Source organism: Grammomys surdaster, unplaced genomic scaffold (assembly GCF_004785775.1).
Source record: "Grammomys surdaster isolate TR1022 unplaced genomic scaffold, NIH_TR_1.0 126036, whole genome shotgun sequence".
Lineage (NCBI taxonomy): Eukaryota > Metazoa > Chordata > Mammalia > Rodentia > Muridae > Grammomys > Grammomys surdaster.
Window position 1 is genome coordinate 2699299 of NW_021620849.1, and position 12687 is coordinate 2711985.

A 12687-nucleotide genomic window follows, 5' to 3' on the forward strand; every position below is an offset into this window, starting at 1 on the left:
GGGGGGGGGGAGGAAGAGCTGAGCCCTTCAGCTGAAAGTTACCCTTTAATACCTATCTGCTTCCACCAAAAGACAGGACGCTCAAGTGTCACTGAGAGGAGTTGGGGATGGTTCACCCCCTTTTCAAGCTCTAGGGTGATAGGATCTGGAAAGAGGTGGGGGAGGAAGTCAACAGCATGGGCTGACTGGAATGAAGGATAGTCTGGTTCCCTACTCACCGTTCCCGAGGCTGGAGACTCCCAGAGCCTGAGCAGTGTGCAGCGTGAGACGCCTCTGGGAATCTTGGATGTAGGCCATGACTGGCATAGGGTAGAAATTAGCCTGCAGAGGCAATTTCTTCAGATACTGCCGGGGCTGGACCTACAGGGAGGAATTCAAGTCCAGCCTGGAATGGTGTCTGACTTGTGTTCTGAAGGGTTCTCAGTGTGAAGGTGTTCCTGGCTATTTGTTGGTTGGTTGGTTGGTTGGTCGGTTGGTTTGTTCAAGGCAATGTTCCTCTATGTAGCCATGGCTGTCTTGGAACTCACCCTGTAGAGCTGGCTGGCTTCGAACTCAAGAGATCTAATTGCCTCTCTGACTTCCAAGTGCTGGAATTAAAGGTGTGAGCCATCACCCAGCTAATTTTTTCTATTGGGGCCACGTGTATAATACGTGTGTATGTATAATACGTGTGTACGTGCACATGTGTAGGTCAGAGGTCAACTCTGTGGAATGGATTCTGTCCTCTACCTGTATGAGGATTCCGGGAATCAAACTCAGGTTGTCAGGGTTAAGCAAGAGCCTTTACACACTGAGCCATTTCACTGGCCCTCTCTACTTGGCACCGGTCCTTGGCGCCCCACCTCCCTCCACACAGCTCCTCTATTGGAGGCCATAAGCAGTACAAGCTCTGTTCCATGGGGCCCAAGAATTACCTGAAAGCCATTGAGATCTGTGAAGAAAGTACCCTGGCTGTCAATGTCTGTGTGGATGCGCAGGGCCAGCTCCTTGTTCACATAGTCCCTGATGTCTACCTGGAATGACATGTCCAGAGACAGCCCCTCTACCCCTAGAAACACAGGGACAGCCAGAAGTGAGGTGAGCACAAGAGACCATCCCAGGGACAGCTCCCCACCCTCCTCCTGGGAGCTCTCAGGGCACTGTTGGAAGGACTTTTCCTCAGGAGAATCAAACATCCCCGTGTCAAATGACACATCTGCTTGTCGACATCGAAGGAAGAGGAGCAGGTGCCACCAGGCGGGACTTACACCTGGTGACCTTCCCCACCCACAGGGCTCACCTGGCAGGTTATAAAGTCGAATCACTTGGTGAAAGTGCTCATAATACACAGCCACCTCTGAGAAGAAAGGGCCTTCAGTGATGCGCAGCACAGGAGGTTTCTTAGGGACGTAGGGCTGGAAAAGAGCAAGTGGCCCCTGAACCCATAGCACAGAGTACAGAGCAGCAGTAGCAAGCCAGGGCTGGTCAGCAGAGATTCTTGTCCCAGCGCTCTGGCCTGAACACCTGCTCTGACCAGGCCCTAAGCCGTTATTAAGATCACAGCCCACCAACCTCCACAAGGACAGGAGCACAAGACCCAGTATGCCAGGTCCCTCCCAGGCTCTCCCCATCCTCAGGAGCCACCCAGTTCTGGGAGGCCTCTCAGGTACCTTAGCCTCGCTGTCAGGCAGGAAGAGGTAGGCGCCACTCTTGTCCTTGGATGTACGGGTGCCATAGACGAGGAACTTCATGTCTATCTGCTGCTCCTGCTCTTCATCCGCCCGGCGGATGCTCTGCCAAAACACACAGCCCTGACCCCTGGCCCCACACCAGCATGTCAGGTCTCCCCTGGGAGGGCAGGGACTAACTTGCCCCAAAAAGCCAAGCCCAGTGCTACAGTAGGGATCTTAGGTGTCCCCCATAAGGGCTTGTTCCCAGACTGCTGCCACTAGGAGAGGTTGAGAAAAGTGGGACCCTGTCCCTTCTCACCTCTCACCTCTTCCCGCCCTTTTTTTTTTTTTGAGACAGGGTTTCTCTGTGTAGTCCTGACTGTCCTGCATCTTGGTCTGTAGAGCAGGCTGGGCTTGAACTCAGAAATCCACCTGCCTCTACTTCCCGAGTGCTGGGATTAAAGACGCACACCAACACCAACAGCCAGCTAAGGCTGATCTTAACTTCTGATCCTCCTGCATCCACCTCTCAATGCTGGGTTACAAGCATGTGCCAGCACACTTGGTTTTCTGCAGTGTGGGGGAGCAAACCTAGGGATTGTTTGTTTGTTTTTCAAGACAGGGTCTTTCTGTGTAGCCCTGGCTGTCCTTGAACTCACTCTGTAGACCAGAAATCCTTTTTTTTTTTTTTTTGGAGACACCATTGCACTGTGTTGTTCTGGCTGTCCTGGAATTCACCGAGTGTCTGCCTCAGCCTCTCCAGTGCAAGGATTAAAGGTGTGTCTCATTTTGCCTCAAACTTGCCACGTAGCCAGAGATGACCATGAGTTTCTGATCCTACCCCCGCCACTGTCGAAATCACAGGTGTGTGCCACAACAACCAACCCCTCTCTTGCATCCTGGCTGTGAAGTAATTTACTCTGCTGAGATGTGCTCTCTGCCATGGCATGCTGCCTAACCACACGCACCAAAGCAACGGGTCTGCCTAACTGTAGGCTCAAAGCTCAGAACTGTGAGCTGAAATAAACCTTCTCTCTTTACACGTCACTGATACGGTAGAAGATAAATCAACACACTCATCCTTGCCAGGCTGTTAGCTTGGCAACGGCTAATGCTCACACCCAAATCTCTGAGAGTCAGGTGACAGGAGCCACATGGGAGTAGGGACAGCTGTACACAAGCCCCGACACCCATGCCTTCCTCTGGTCCCTCCCCACCTCCCTTGGCCTGGCCCTTTACCTTGAGAAGCCCAGTAAGGCCGGAGAACCAGACCTGCATGTAGCGATTGCTGATGGCGAAGTCGCTGGTGCCGGAGTCCACAACACGGAGAGGGAATGCTGTTTGCCTGCTGACGGACAGTTTCGCACCGTTCAGGTAGACACGCACGGAAGACTGCAGCGTGTAGGGGCCATCAAGATCTGGCTGCAGCTGTAGCACACCCAGGCCCAGGGCTGGCAGGCGGATAGGCACTGACACCTGTGAGCATGGAGCAGAAGAAGCATCAGCCCAGACAGGCCTTCTACCCTCCACCCTCAACCTCGGCGCTTCGCTTTCTGAAGCTAAGCAGCGAGCCCTACATTTCTATCTGAAGAATCTGTCTGTCTGGGGATCCTGGTTCTGGGTTCCAGTGTCAGCAAAGGCACACAGCGCCCACTGAGGTGAGAGCCCGGGGTCTGGAGCAGCTTCACACAGACTGAGAGACTATAGGTAGTAACTTAAGCTTGGTTCCTGGGGAAATGAGGGTAGCATCACTGTGTGCATGCTTGTGAGAATTTAAATGAGACCCCAGTTACAGGTGTAACTCTGTATTCCACAGTCAGGCTGCTGAAGCATCCTGGGTCTGAGGCTAGCCCGGTCTGTGCAGAGAGAGAGAGGCCTTTGTCTTAAAAACTTTTTTTTTTTTTTAAGCTGGGTGGTGGTGGCGCACACCTTTAATCCCAGCACTTGGGAGGCAGAGGCAGGCAGATTTCTGAGTTCGAGGCCAGCCTGGTCTACAGAGTGAGCCAGGACAGCCAAGGCTCTACAGAGAAATCCTGTCTCGAAAAACCAAAAAAAAAAATTTTTTTTTTCTTAACAAATTGAATAATTAGGCACTTAGAGCAGAGCCTAGCATGAACTACAACTAACAATTATTTTTCATGAATACATAGTAAGTCAACACACTAAATCCTCATTAGAAGCTTAAGTCCAGGAATTGGAGACAAGACCCCATCACAATGAAGTAAACAATAAATACTTGTTGAGTGAGCTGCTGAGGGCACTTGCTGTCTTTGCTAAAATTTCCACACACGGTCCTCGCTAACCTTTTAAGGACACTCAAATCTCAATAGCGACTGTCCTTTGGGCAACGCCTCTCCCCAGGCCACCTGCTTCCATCCTGGGGAGTAAGCAGGGCACAGCAAGGGAGTGGGAGGCAGGTGTTCTTGGGGAGTGAGGCCCCAGGAGAGGTACTGACAAGCAGGGAGGGCTGTGCCCTTCCTCACCTGGTAGACATCAGGGACCATGTCAGTGGCCGAGCTCCAGTGCACACTGATCTGCACGGCCAGGGGCTGACCCTCCTCTGAAAGGACTCGCACCCGGGGCGAGGTCACCAGCAGGGACACCACACTGAGCCGTTCCTGTTCCAGCGGGTTAAATACCACCACAAACCTGTGGGTGAAAGGTGGGCTGACCCAGGAGCTTGCTGCGGCAGCAGGGCAGAAGCTGGAACGAGGGCCCCCCCCCCCCGCGCTGGAATCCAAGGGCCGCGCTGGGGTGGAGGGCGCTCTGTGGACCCCAGCAGGCCCGCCTCACCTGGGTGAGGAGTCCAGCTGGATCACGGTGCGCTCAGGCAGGGCATCGTGACTTACACGACTGTCATCCTGCAATGTCGTTAAGAATGATGGCTAGGCTCAACCTCCTCCCCACCCCGGCCTGTCCAGGATATGGGCCACCAACCACCTTAAGCATGGAACTCGCACCCCAAAACAAGAAAGGGGAAGAAAGGGACGGTACCCACTGCTCTTGAGATAGTACCCACCCACACCAGAGGATTTCTCGAGCAGAGGTAGGAGGGGACCCACCATTTGGAGGAAGGGTGTCCCAGGGTCAAAGCTGTAGGTCTCCTTGTCCCCCAGCACCAGGTAGTGGGCAGCATTGATGATGACCTGCTTTAGGCTGACCAGGGAACGCAGCAACCTATGGTGAGCAGGAGACAGAGCTGAGAGAAGATGGCCACAGGGAGGCTGTCTGCTATGCCAGCAGGACCAGCCTCAGCAACATACCATCCAATCACCCACGTATCCTCCCTTTGACATGGTGAGAGAAACAGGGGTGGCTCATACCTGACCCCATAGTCTACTACTACTGCCTCCTTGGCAGTTCCGGTGATGGCATCGTGGTGCTGGAAGAGGCCCAGTGTGCGCCGAGCTTCCGTCAGAAGAGCAAAATCAGACAGCGGATACTGGCCAGCCAGTCCAGAACGGCGGGCATGAGCCAAAGCCAGGCTGTATAGAACCTCTGCCCCACTACCCAGAGAAAGAAGTCAGAGCCTTCCTGTTCTGGTCAACCTCGCTCCCACGGGACACCCACACACTTAAGGGATCCTCTCTCCCACCCAGCCCCTCCTAACTCAGCAGGGGGAGGTGGGCAAGTCTCACCGCAAGTGGGCTTCTAGTACTCGGTCCAAACTCTTGTAGAAAGGCCGGGAGGTGTAATAGCCTGTCCAGTAGTGGTCCTCCCGGTCAGCATAGGAGAAGAAGTCCCCACTCAGCACAGGAAACCCTGGAGGCCGGGCACCAGGCTCTACTCCTGTCCTCTTATACAGGGCATCAAAATACTCAGAGAGGGTCCCAAACTGGGCCTGTAGGGACCCAAAATGAACTAGCATCAATTACAGAGCCTCCTGGAAACTCTGTCCATAATATTCATCCTACAATGCTGCAAGTAAAGATACAGGTGACAACTTTGTCAGGCAGGGACTCTGTGTGCCCTGCTCTTCTGGGCCTAGAAACCTTGCTTGGGAATGACATGGAGCCCTCAGCAGCAGGGCGAGGAGGTACTGTAGTTTGTGACTGCACGTCTGTATACGTGTGCCCCTACCTGCACATGGAGCTCAGGCTTGCTGTTGAGGAAGTCAAAGAGCCGCTGGTAGTTGAAGAACTGGGCATCCCATTCCTGGGGCTTGTCATACCGGAAGTCATCACCCAATGGCACAAGGAGGACATTGCTTCGGAACAGCCGAGACTTCTTCCGGTACTGGTCCAGGAGCAGGGCTGCCCTGGAAACGTAGTCACAGGCCAAACGTGAATCCCCAAGCTTAAAAAGAGCAGCGAGGGAGCTGCGGAGGTGGCACTTGTCACACAAGCGTGATGGCTGGACTTTAGACACCCTCCCTTCCAGCATGTACGTAATGCCAGTGTGCATGGTGGCCAGACTGTAATCTCAGAGGGTGGAGACAGGATCCCCAGAGCAAACTGCATGCTTACACTAGCCGACACTATAAATGAGCTCTAGATTCAACTGAGAAACTTTTTCAATGAATAAGGTAGAAAGACCCTAAGGAAAGTTTCTGCTGTTAACCTTGGGTCGCCATATACATTCACAGACCTGCATACCGCCCACAAATGTGGGTCCACGCACATGCAAAGATGCCTGGTGCCACCTGCTTTTTTTTGTTTTTGTTTTTTTTGGTTTTTCAAGACAGGGTTTCTCTGTGTAGCTCTGGCTATCCTGGAACTCACTCTGTAGACCAGGTTGGCCTAGAACTCAGAAATCCGCCTGCCTCTGCTTCCCAAGAGCTGGGATAAAGGCGTGCCACTTGCTTTTAATTCCAGCACTTGGGAGGCAAGTGAGTTTGAGACCAGCCTGATCTACATAGCAAGTTCCAGGCCAGCTAGGGTAACATAATGAAATCCTGTCTCAAGAAAGGAAAAAGAAAATCCCATGAAAAGCTAGGCACAATGGCACATACTTGTAAGCCCAGTACGCAGGAAGCTGAGATAAGAAGATCCCATGTTTGAGGCCAGCCAGGTCTGCACAGAGAAGGCCTACTAGGTGTGGTAACACATGCATATAATCCCAGAATTTTTGTGGTGACCAGTAGGTCAAGCCCATCCTTATCTATACAGCAAGTTCAAGGACAGCTTCAGCTACCTGAGACTCTATCTAGAGCTCCATGCCCCCCACACTGGCACCTAACTTGAACTGTATGAAAACATTTTTTAAAACCTATACTATCTATTCAATAGAACCTTATAGCATGTCATTAGAAGCTTTTTAGAATTTTAGAATCCCAACACTTAGAGGCTGAAGCAGGAGGATTGTTGCAAGTTTGAGGTCAGCCTGAGCTACACAGTGAGTACCAGGCAAGCCAGAGATACAGGACAAGACCTTGTCTCCAGAAACTAAAAAAACAAAAAACAAACAAACAAACAAAAAAACAGGAAAGTGGCCTTCAGTGCTTGTTTGGACTGCTGCTACATATGACACCCTCTCAGTTAGATCACCCTAAACCAACACTTCCGTAGGGGGTCTAATTTTAGTCACGTGACATCTTTGAGGTCCCTTACTAGTCTCTTCAAAGGGACAGGTCTTTTTTTCTCAGAGAGTAGAGGCTCTCTGGCAGAACTAGATGGATCTGGACAAGCTTTGGCCTGCTTCCTGAACCAGAGCTGACCCAGAGAACCTGAGTCCACTGAAGGACGGCAGCTGGGAGTTTGTAAGAAAGGGGACCAGTGTGAGAACTGTTTAGTAAGAACTGTTTGGGGCAGGTGCCCAGCACAGTGACACAGGCCTGCACTTGGAAAGCAGAGGCAGGCAGATCTCTGAGCATGAGGCCCGCCCAGTCTACATAGTGAGTTCCAGGACAGCCAGGGATACATAGTGAGACTCTGTCTCAGGAAGATAAAAAAGAATTTGTTTAGGGCTGGGGATGTAGCTCAGTTGGTAGAGTGCTTGTCCAACATTCACAAGCCTCTGGTTTGGGAATAAACAGGGTGTGGCAAGTCCTGTTACAACCCCAGCACTCAGGAACTGGAGGCCAGCCAGCTTGGAATATGAGAGAGCCTATCTCAAAAAACAAAAGCAAAAAAAAAAAAAAAAAAAAACACGGGGCCGGGCCGGGGGTAGGGGGTGGGGATGCTTCCCAAGTCTATTAAGAACATCTGAAGGTATCCTCACTGAGTCTGGGAAAGATGTTTGTTTAGCGCCATTCTGCTGTTCCCATTCCCAGGGAGGCACTAAGGAGTCACTACTGCAGACTCCGACCTAAATTCACCCCCAGAGTCTACCCTTTTTTCCAGGTATGGTCAGCATCATGCAGTCTCCTGTGGCACAATGAAGACCAGAAACCAGGTTTCGGTCTAACTCCTCTTTAGAGTAAAATGTCAACACCGGCTAGGTGTGACAGCAAAGACCTTTGGACCCCAGAGACCAGGGCGGGAGGGTGGAGTTTGAGCCTGTTGTGGCTACACAGCAACGCCATACATAGCTCAAAACCCCCAACCCAAAACTCAGCACCTGGCCCGAGCAGGGCTGACAGCAGATACCTGTCTGCCACGTTGGCCTCTGTAATAGCCCGTGGTGGCACCTTCCAAGGGCAATTGATTCTCCCACCCGGCAGACGTTTGAAATCAAACTGGCAGCAGATCTTGGGGTCAGGGCCGCAGGTGTGTGGGACATCGTAGCTGTAGAAGGGCATCATGTGGCAGAAGATGTCTGTGCTGGAGTCTGAATCTACAGAAGACATACCACAGGGTCAGCCACTGGCAGACAGCCTTAGGCGCTGGGCACAGGGACAGCAGGAGTGTGCAGATTCATGTCATCCATAGGCAGCCCTGGGAAACACTGAGGTGCTAGCTAGACTTAAGACTGTAGCATATGTGTAGGCTGCGTGTAGGCTATGGGGCTCCCAAATCCACGGCTCCTGCAGGACGTGTGCCACAGAAGCCAGTAGAGGTCAATATGACTCTCTCCTAAGACTTTGCTGCTGTAATACCCGTTCGAGCCCCTACTTGGCCTTACCCCACATCTGCCTCCACATGAACTCCAGGCTGTGAGTGGCAGCAAAGTGCTTCTTGATGGCATAATGCACCCTCTGAATCAGCATGCTGGTCAGGTTGGCACGGCGCAGCAGGTAAGGCATGGTAGAACTGTGTCCAAAGGGGTCCACTGCCCAGCCTGAGCGTGGTGTCGCACCTGAGGGCACAGCACAGATGTCAGAGGCCCTGAATACTTTGGGGACTGGCCCCTGGTCTCTTGGTGCCTGGGGGGCCAGCTCCTGCCTTGCCCATCAGACAGGCTGCATAAGCCTAGAAAGGAACAACTCCCTGCCAACCCCTGGACCTCACAGCGTCTTGCCACAACATTCAGGCCCAGGTCTGGCGCAGAGTCTAGCTCCTGTGCCTGCACTTACCCAGGTTTCTCTCCAGCCACTGGTGGCCCTCGATGAGTTGGTCAACCAAGGCAAAGTAGTGGGAGTTGGCCTCATCTGGCATCACCCATCCACCTGTTGCAATCTCCAGCTGCCCATTTCCCACCAGCCTAAGGATGAAGGCACACTTGGGATGGGGCAGGGACCCTTTGCTTGGTCCTGGTAGTCAGAGGATGGCGGGGACTGCATACAGTGGCCTCCGCCAGCCAGTTCACCCATCCTTTCCCTGCAGCCCGCCTGGTCTTGTCTTGGTCACTCATCTCAGGACCCCTTCCTGTGCTTAGAGGCAGAGGTCTCATGCTTCTCTCTTATGCTCTGAGCATCCTGGTTTCTCTGAACACTCACAGACCTTCAATTCCCCACTCCCGCCACAGCTCAGTCTTCCTGCCAGCTCAGCAGCCACACAATGAGACAAGCCTGGCCTCCCCATCCAGGGCTTAGATGATGACCCTCCCACACCTTCCCAACCACCACTCACCTTCGAACTGCTGCCCTTTTTTGGGCACTGATGTTGTCCCACCACTTGGCGAAGAAGGAGACTTCTGCCCAGAGAAAGCGCCGTCGGGGATCTTCCTGCAGCTTGGACACCATGCTGTTGAGGATGTGCTGGGTTTGTTCCGTGTAGTACTTGTCAAAAGTCTTGATCCAGCCTGGGGGAGCCAACACAAGGTCCCCTGAATATGCCACATACTCCAGTCGCTCCCTCCTCATGCCTGTCATCAGAAAGCCTGCTCCACACCCTGTGGCCGGGCCCTGCTGGCCCTTCACCTGGATCGTTGTGTGAGTGAGGCACCACAAACACTTGCAGGTCTTCAGTGTCCCAGTCGTTCGGGCTGTAGGAGATGTCAAAGCCTTGCCTCCACACTCCACCCTCCACATTGTCAAATGGCAGATCCTCAGACACAGTTAACATCTGCCAGGGAAGAATGTGGCTCAGTGCCCGTCGGAGCGGGAGAGGGTCCCTGCCAGCTCCAACTCTTACCTGTAGTTCTGGCTTCTGACCCCGGCCCCCCAAAGCAAACTGGCAGTCCTGGGGGGAGACAGAAAAGAAGCTGGGCCGGGGCTCCGGGAGTACAGCCCAGGAGCCGTTGGCCGTGTGGTAGGGCAGCAGGGCTGGTGGGCCCTCCGCATTGGCTGTCAGTTCCAGTACAGAGTCCTTGATATGGCTTATGATCTCATGGTTTTCCTCCAGCAGTTGTTCCAGTTGTTCAATCCGGTTCTGTAGCACAGAAATTTGGCTCTGTCAAAAACAAGAATGGAAAATAATCAGCCAAGTCAGACCACAGGCCTCCAGGGCTGGCATGATCCTCACACCGCTCCTGCACGCTGCAGCCTCCCATCCGCTTGGCTTGGAAGTAGCGTCGCCCACAAGCCCATGGAAGGCAAACATTTCATCTCACGTGCCTGTGCTCAGTGACCTACACGTAACTTCCTGTCTCAAGCATGGTGCTGAGGAGGACTGCACTCAGTTTAATGGAAAAGAAATACTGCAGTCAATTTGCAGTGTCTGCCAAGAACTCAGTCAGGTTATCAATACACAAGGCAACCTCCTCTTCCTTCTTCTTCTTCCTCTTCGACATTGTTGCTTTTCACTTCCTGTTTCAGCTAGGAGCATAGCCCCGTGGTAGAGCATGTGTTTAGCATGCACCAGCCCTTGGGCATCCACCTCCAAAAGAAAGAAAAATCTGCCTAGGAGTGTTCCTGGGCTACTCAGGTAGATCGTGAATGTTGCATGCATGCATGCTCATGAGGAGACACTAGGTCCAATCCCTAAGACAATGGGGGTGGGGGGGTTGTTCTTGTCCTGTGCTGATATAACTCCCCTGAGCCCGGGGGGCCTTGCATTTGAAGAAGAGAATAAGGCGTGACTCACCCTGGGGAAGTTCCCACCATTCTGGTGTCTGGCAGGATCGTGTTGCACTCTGTCCAGCATAAGGTACAGAGAAAAGACGGCCACACAGAAGATAGCAGCCCCGCACACCGTCACTTGCTTTTTCAGCTTCATGCTGACCCAGGCACGTTCCTGGCAGGAGAGACACCACCTGTAGCTCTGACATGCAAAATCCTCTGTTGGTCTTCCTAGCAAATGCTCAGTAGATTCCCAAGGAGCACCTACTTGCCTGACTCTGGGTAAACAAGCAAGCAAGCTTTCAAGTACCAAATCTTGGCTGCGACTCCCAACACATAAGTAGCACATATATCTGGGGTTGGTCTGTAGGACAGGAGTTCTGTTTCCTCTCAGCACAAGCTATAAAAACCAGGTGTGGTAGGTGAGACAGCTCAGTAGGTAAAGAGGCCCTTGCAGTCAAGCCTGACAACCAAGGTAATTCATTTGATTCATATGGTAGAAGGTGAAAACCAACTACCACAAATTGTCCTCTGATTGCCGCACGTTTTCTGTGGTGTACATACACATAAATAAATGTAACACATTAAAAACAAACAAACAGGGATAACAGAGCCCCAGCTCTGACCCACACCTCGTTACAAAACCACTGATTGCAAACAGCTTGCTCAGGACTCTGCAAAGGCTCTCCTAAGCTATGTGTTTCCTCTCTTCAGATAAATACCAGAGCTTTTATTTTGTTTGACTTAGAGGTACAATCACCAGCTGGAGAGACAAGCAACCGCCACCTCCCCTCCTCAGGTCCCCGTCTCCCCTTTGACCTCCTGGAGCAGCCTGGAATTCAGCAGAAACAGTGCCTGGCCCAGATCCTGTCTCAGAGAATACAGAATGGATTTCTTTTTAGAGAAGAAGAATTGCTCATGTTTTTAACAACCCAGTTCTACTGCTGTCCCTGTCAGTACTGATTCCTGCTGTGCAAAACTTCCAGTCCTGGCTTCCAGAGTCCCTTTAAGGGGACTTTAAAGGGACTCCTAAGAAGCTAGCGGCGAGACTGAAAGTCCCCAGGGTAGCGGAAGCTGGGCACAGCTGCTCGGAAGCGGGGCAACTCGAGACGACCCACAGTGCCCGCTGCCACCGCCCGCGAGTCCCCACTTGCCTGCCGGAGGAGGGAGGACGCTAGCTGCTGAACGCGCGTGGGCGGGACCGCTTTCTGGAGTCTGCTCTTCGGGCCCTGGTGCTGAAAAGCTCTGTCTCCTCGGGCTGCGTCCTACTTAACGCGATCTGATTGCGCTCAGGAGCCTCCGGGCAATATTTTTAGTCCCTGGAGATTGGGTCCGGGCCAAAGAGGGCGGAGCTAGGGAGCAGGAGCTGGGTCACCGTGGGGCAGTTACCTGCCGCGATGTACCCCCCCTCCTCCAGCCCGCCCAGCCCCCTCCGGCCCTCGGGGCTCAAGTAGCACCCGAGGACCGCAACGTCCGCGGCCTGCAGGCTGGAGTCCTCGCCCACGCCCCGCCTGGTCCGTTACCGTACGCGGCCGGCCTCCGCGCTGCCCGGAACCCGGCCGGCCGAGCCGCCGCCGCTTGCATCCCCGGGGACCGCGGCCCGCGCGCGGGCAGTTGCGCTGCCTAAGACAGAGGCCGGCTCACCCACCGCCCCTTCTCGGCCCCGCAGCCGCGCTCCCGCGGGGGCCAGGGCCGCCGCGCGCTCCCTTCGCTCGCCCCGCGCCTGTGCTCCCGCGCTCCCGCCTCCGCGGGGCCGAGCGGCGCGCCGGGCTGGAGGAG

General features: G+C 53.6%; 1 protein-coding gene across 5 annotated transcripts in view; it reads right to left on the minus strand.

Annotated features, from left to right (window-relative positions):
• The window catches only part of Man2a2 (mannosidase alpha class 2A member 2), a 20674-nt gene extending 8201 nt beyond the window's left edge, over window positions 1–12473 (minus strand). Inside the window, exons 1-21 of one of the 5 annotated variants that reach the window (XM_028754789.1) lie at window positions 12432–12457; window positions 12063–12260; window positions 11177–11308; window positions 10934–11083; window positions 10043–10300; window positions 9829–9973; window positions 9539–9710; window positions 9043–9170; window positions 8652–8825; window positions 8177–8363; window positions 5730–5907; window positions 5288–5490; window positions 4973–5155; window positions 4712–4826; window positions 4443–4510; window positions 4133–4298; window positions 2889–3125; window positions 1650–1772; window positions 1280–1394; window positions 915–1048; window positions 219–360 (exon numbers count right to left, since the gene is read on the minus strand). In XM_028754789.1, coding sequence (XP_028610622.1) covers window positions 219–360; window positions 915–1048; window positions 1280–1394; window positions 1650–1772; window positions 2889–3125; window positions 4133–4298; window positions 4443–4510; window positions 4712–4826; window positions 4973–5155; window positions 5288–5490; window positions 5730–5907; window positions 8177–8363; window positions 8652–8825; window positions 9043–9170; window positions 9539–9710; window positions 9829–9973; window positions 10043–10300; window positions 10934–11083; window positions 11177–11257 — 2959 coding nt within the window. In that variant the 5' untranslated portion in view covers window positions 11258–11308; window positions 12063–12260; window positions 12432–12457. Of the gene's footprint in view, window positions 1–218; window positions 361–462; window positions 588–914; window positions 1049–1279; window positions 1395–1649; window positions 1773–2888; window positions 3126–4132; window positions 4299–4442; window positions 4511–4711; window positions 4827–4972; window positions 5156–5287; window positions 5491–5729; window positions 5908–8176; window positions 8364–8651; window positions 8826–9042; window positions 9171–9538; window positions 9711–9828; window positions 9974–10042; window positions 10301–10933; window positions 11309–12062; window positions 12261–12431 lie in introns of those variants that run through there. The other 4 variants (XM_028754788.1, XM_028754791.1, XM_028754793.1 and 1 more) reach the window with 4 other exon arrangements.
• Between the last annotated feature and the right edge of the window lie 214 nt (window positions 12474–12687).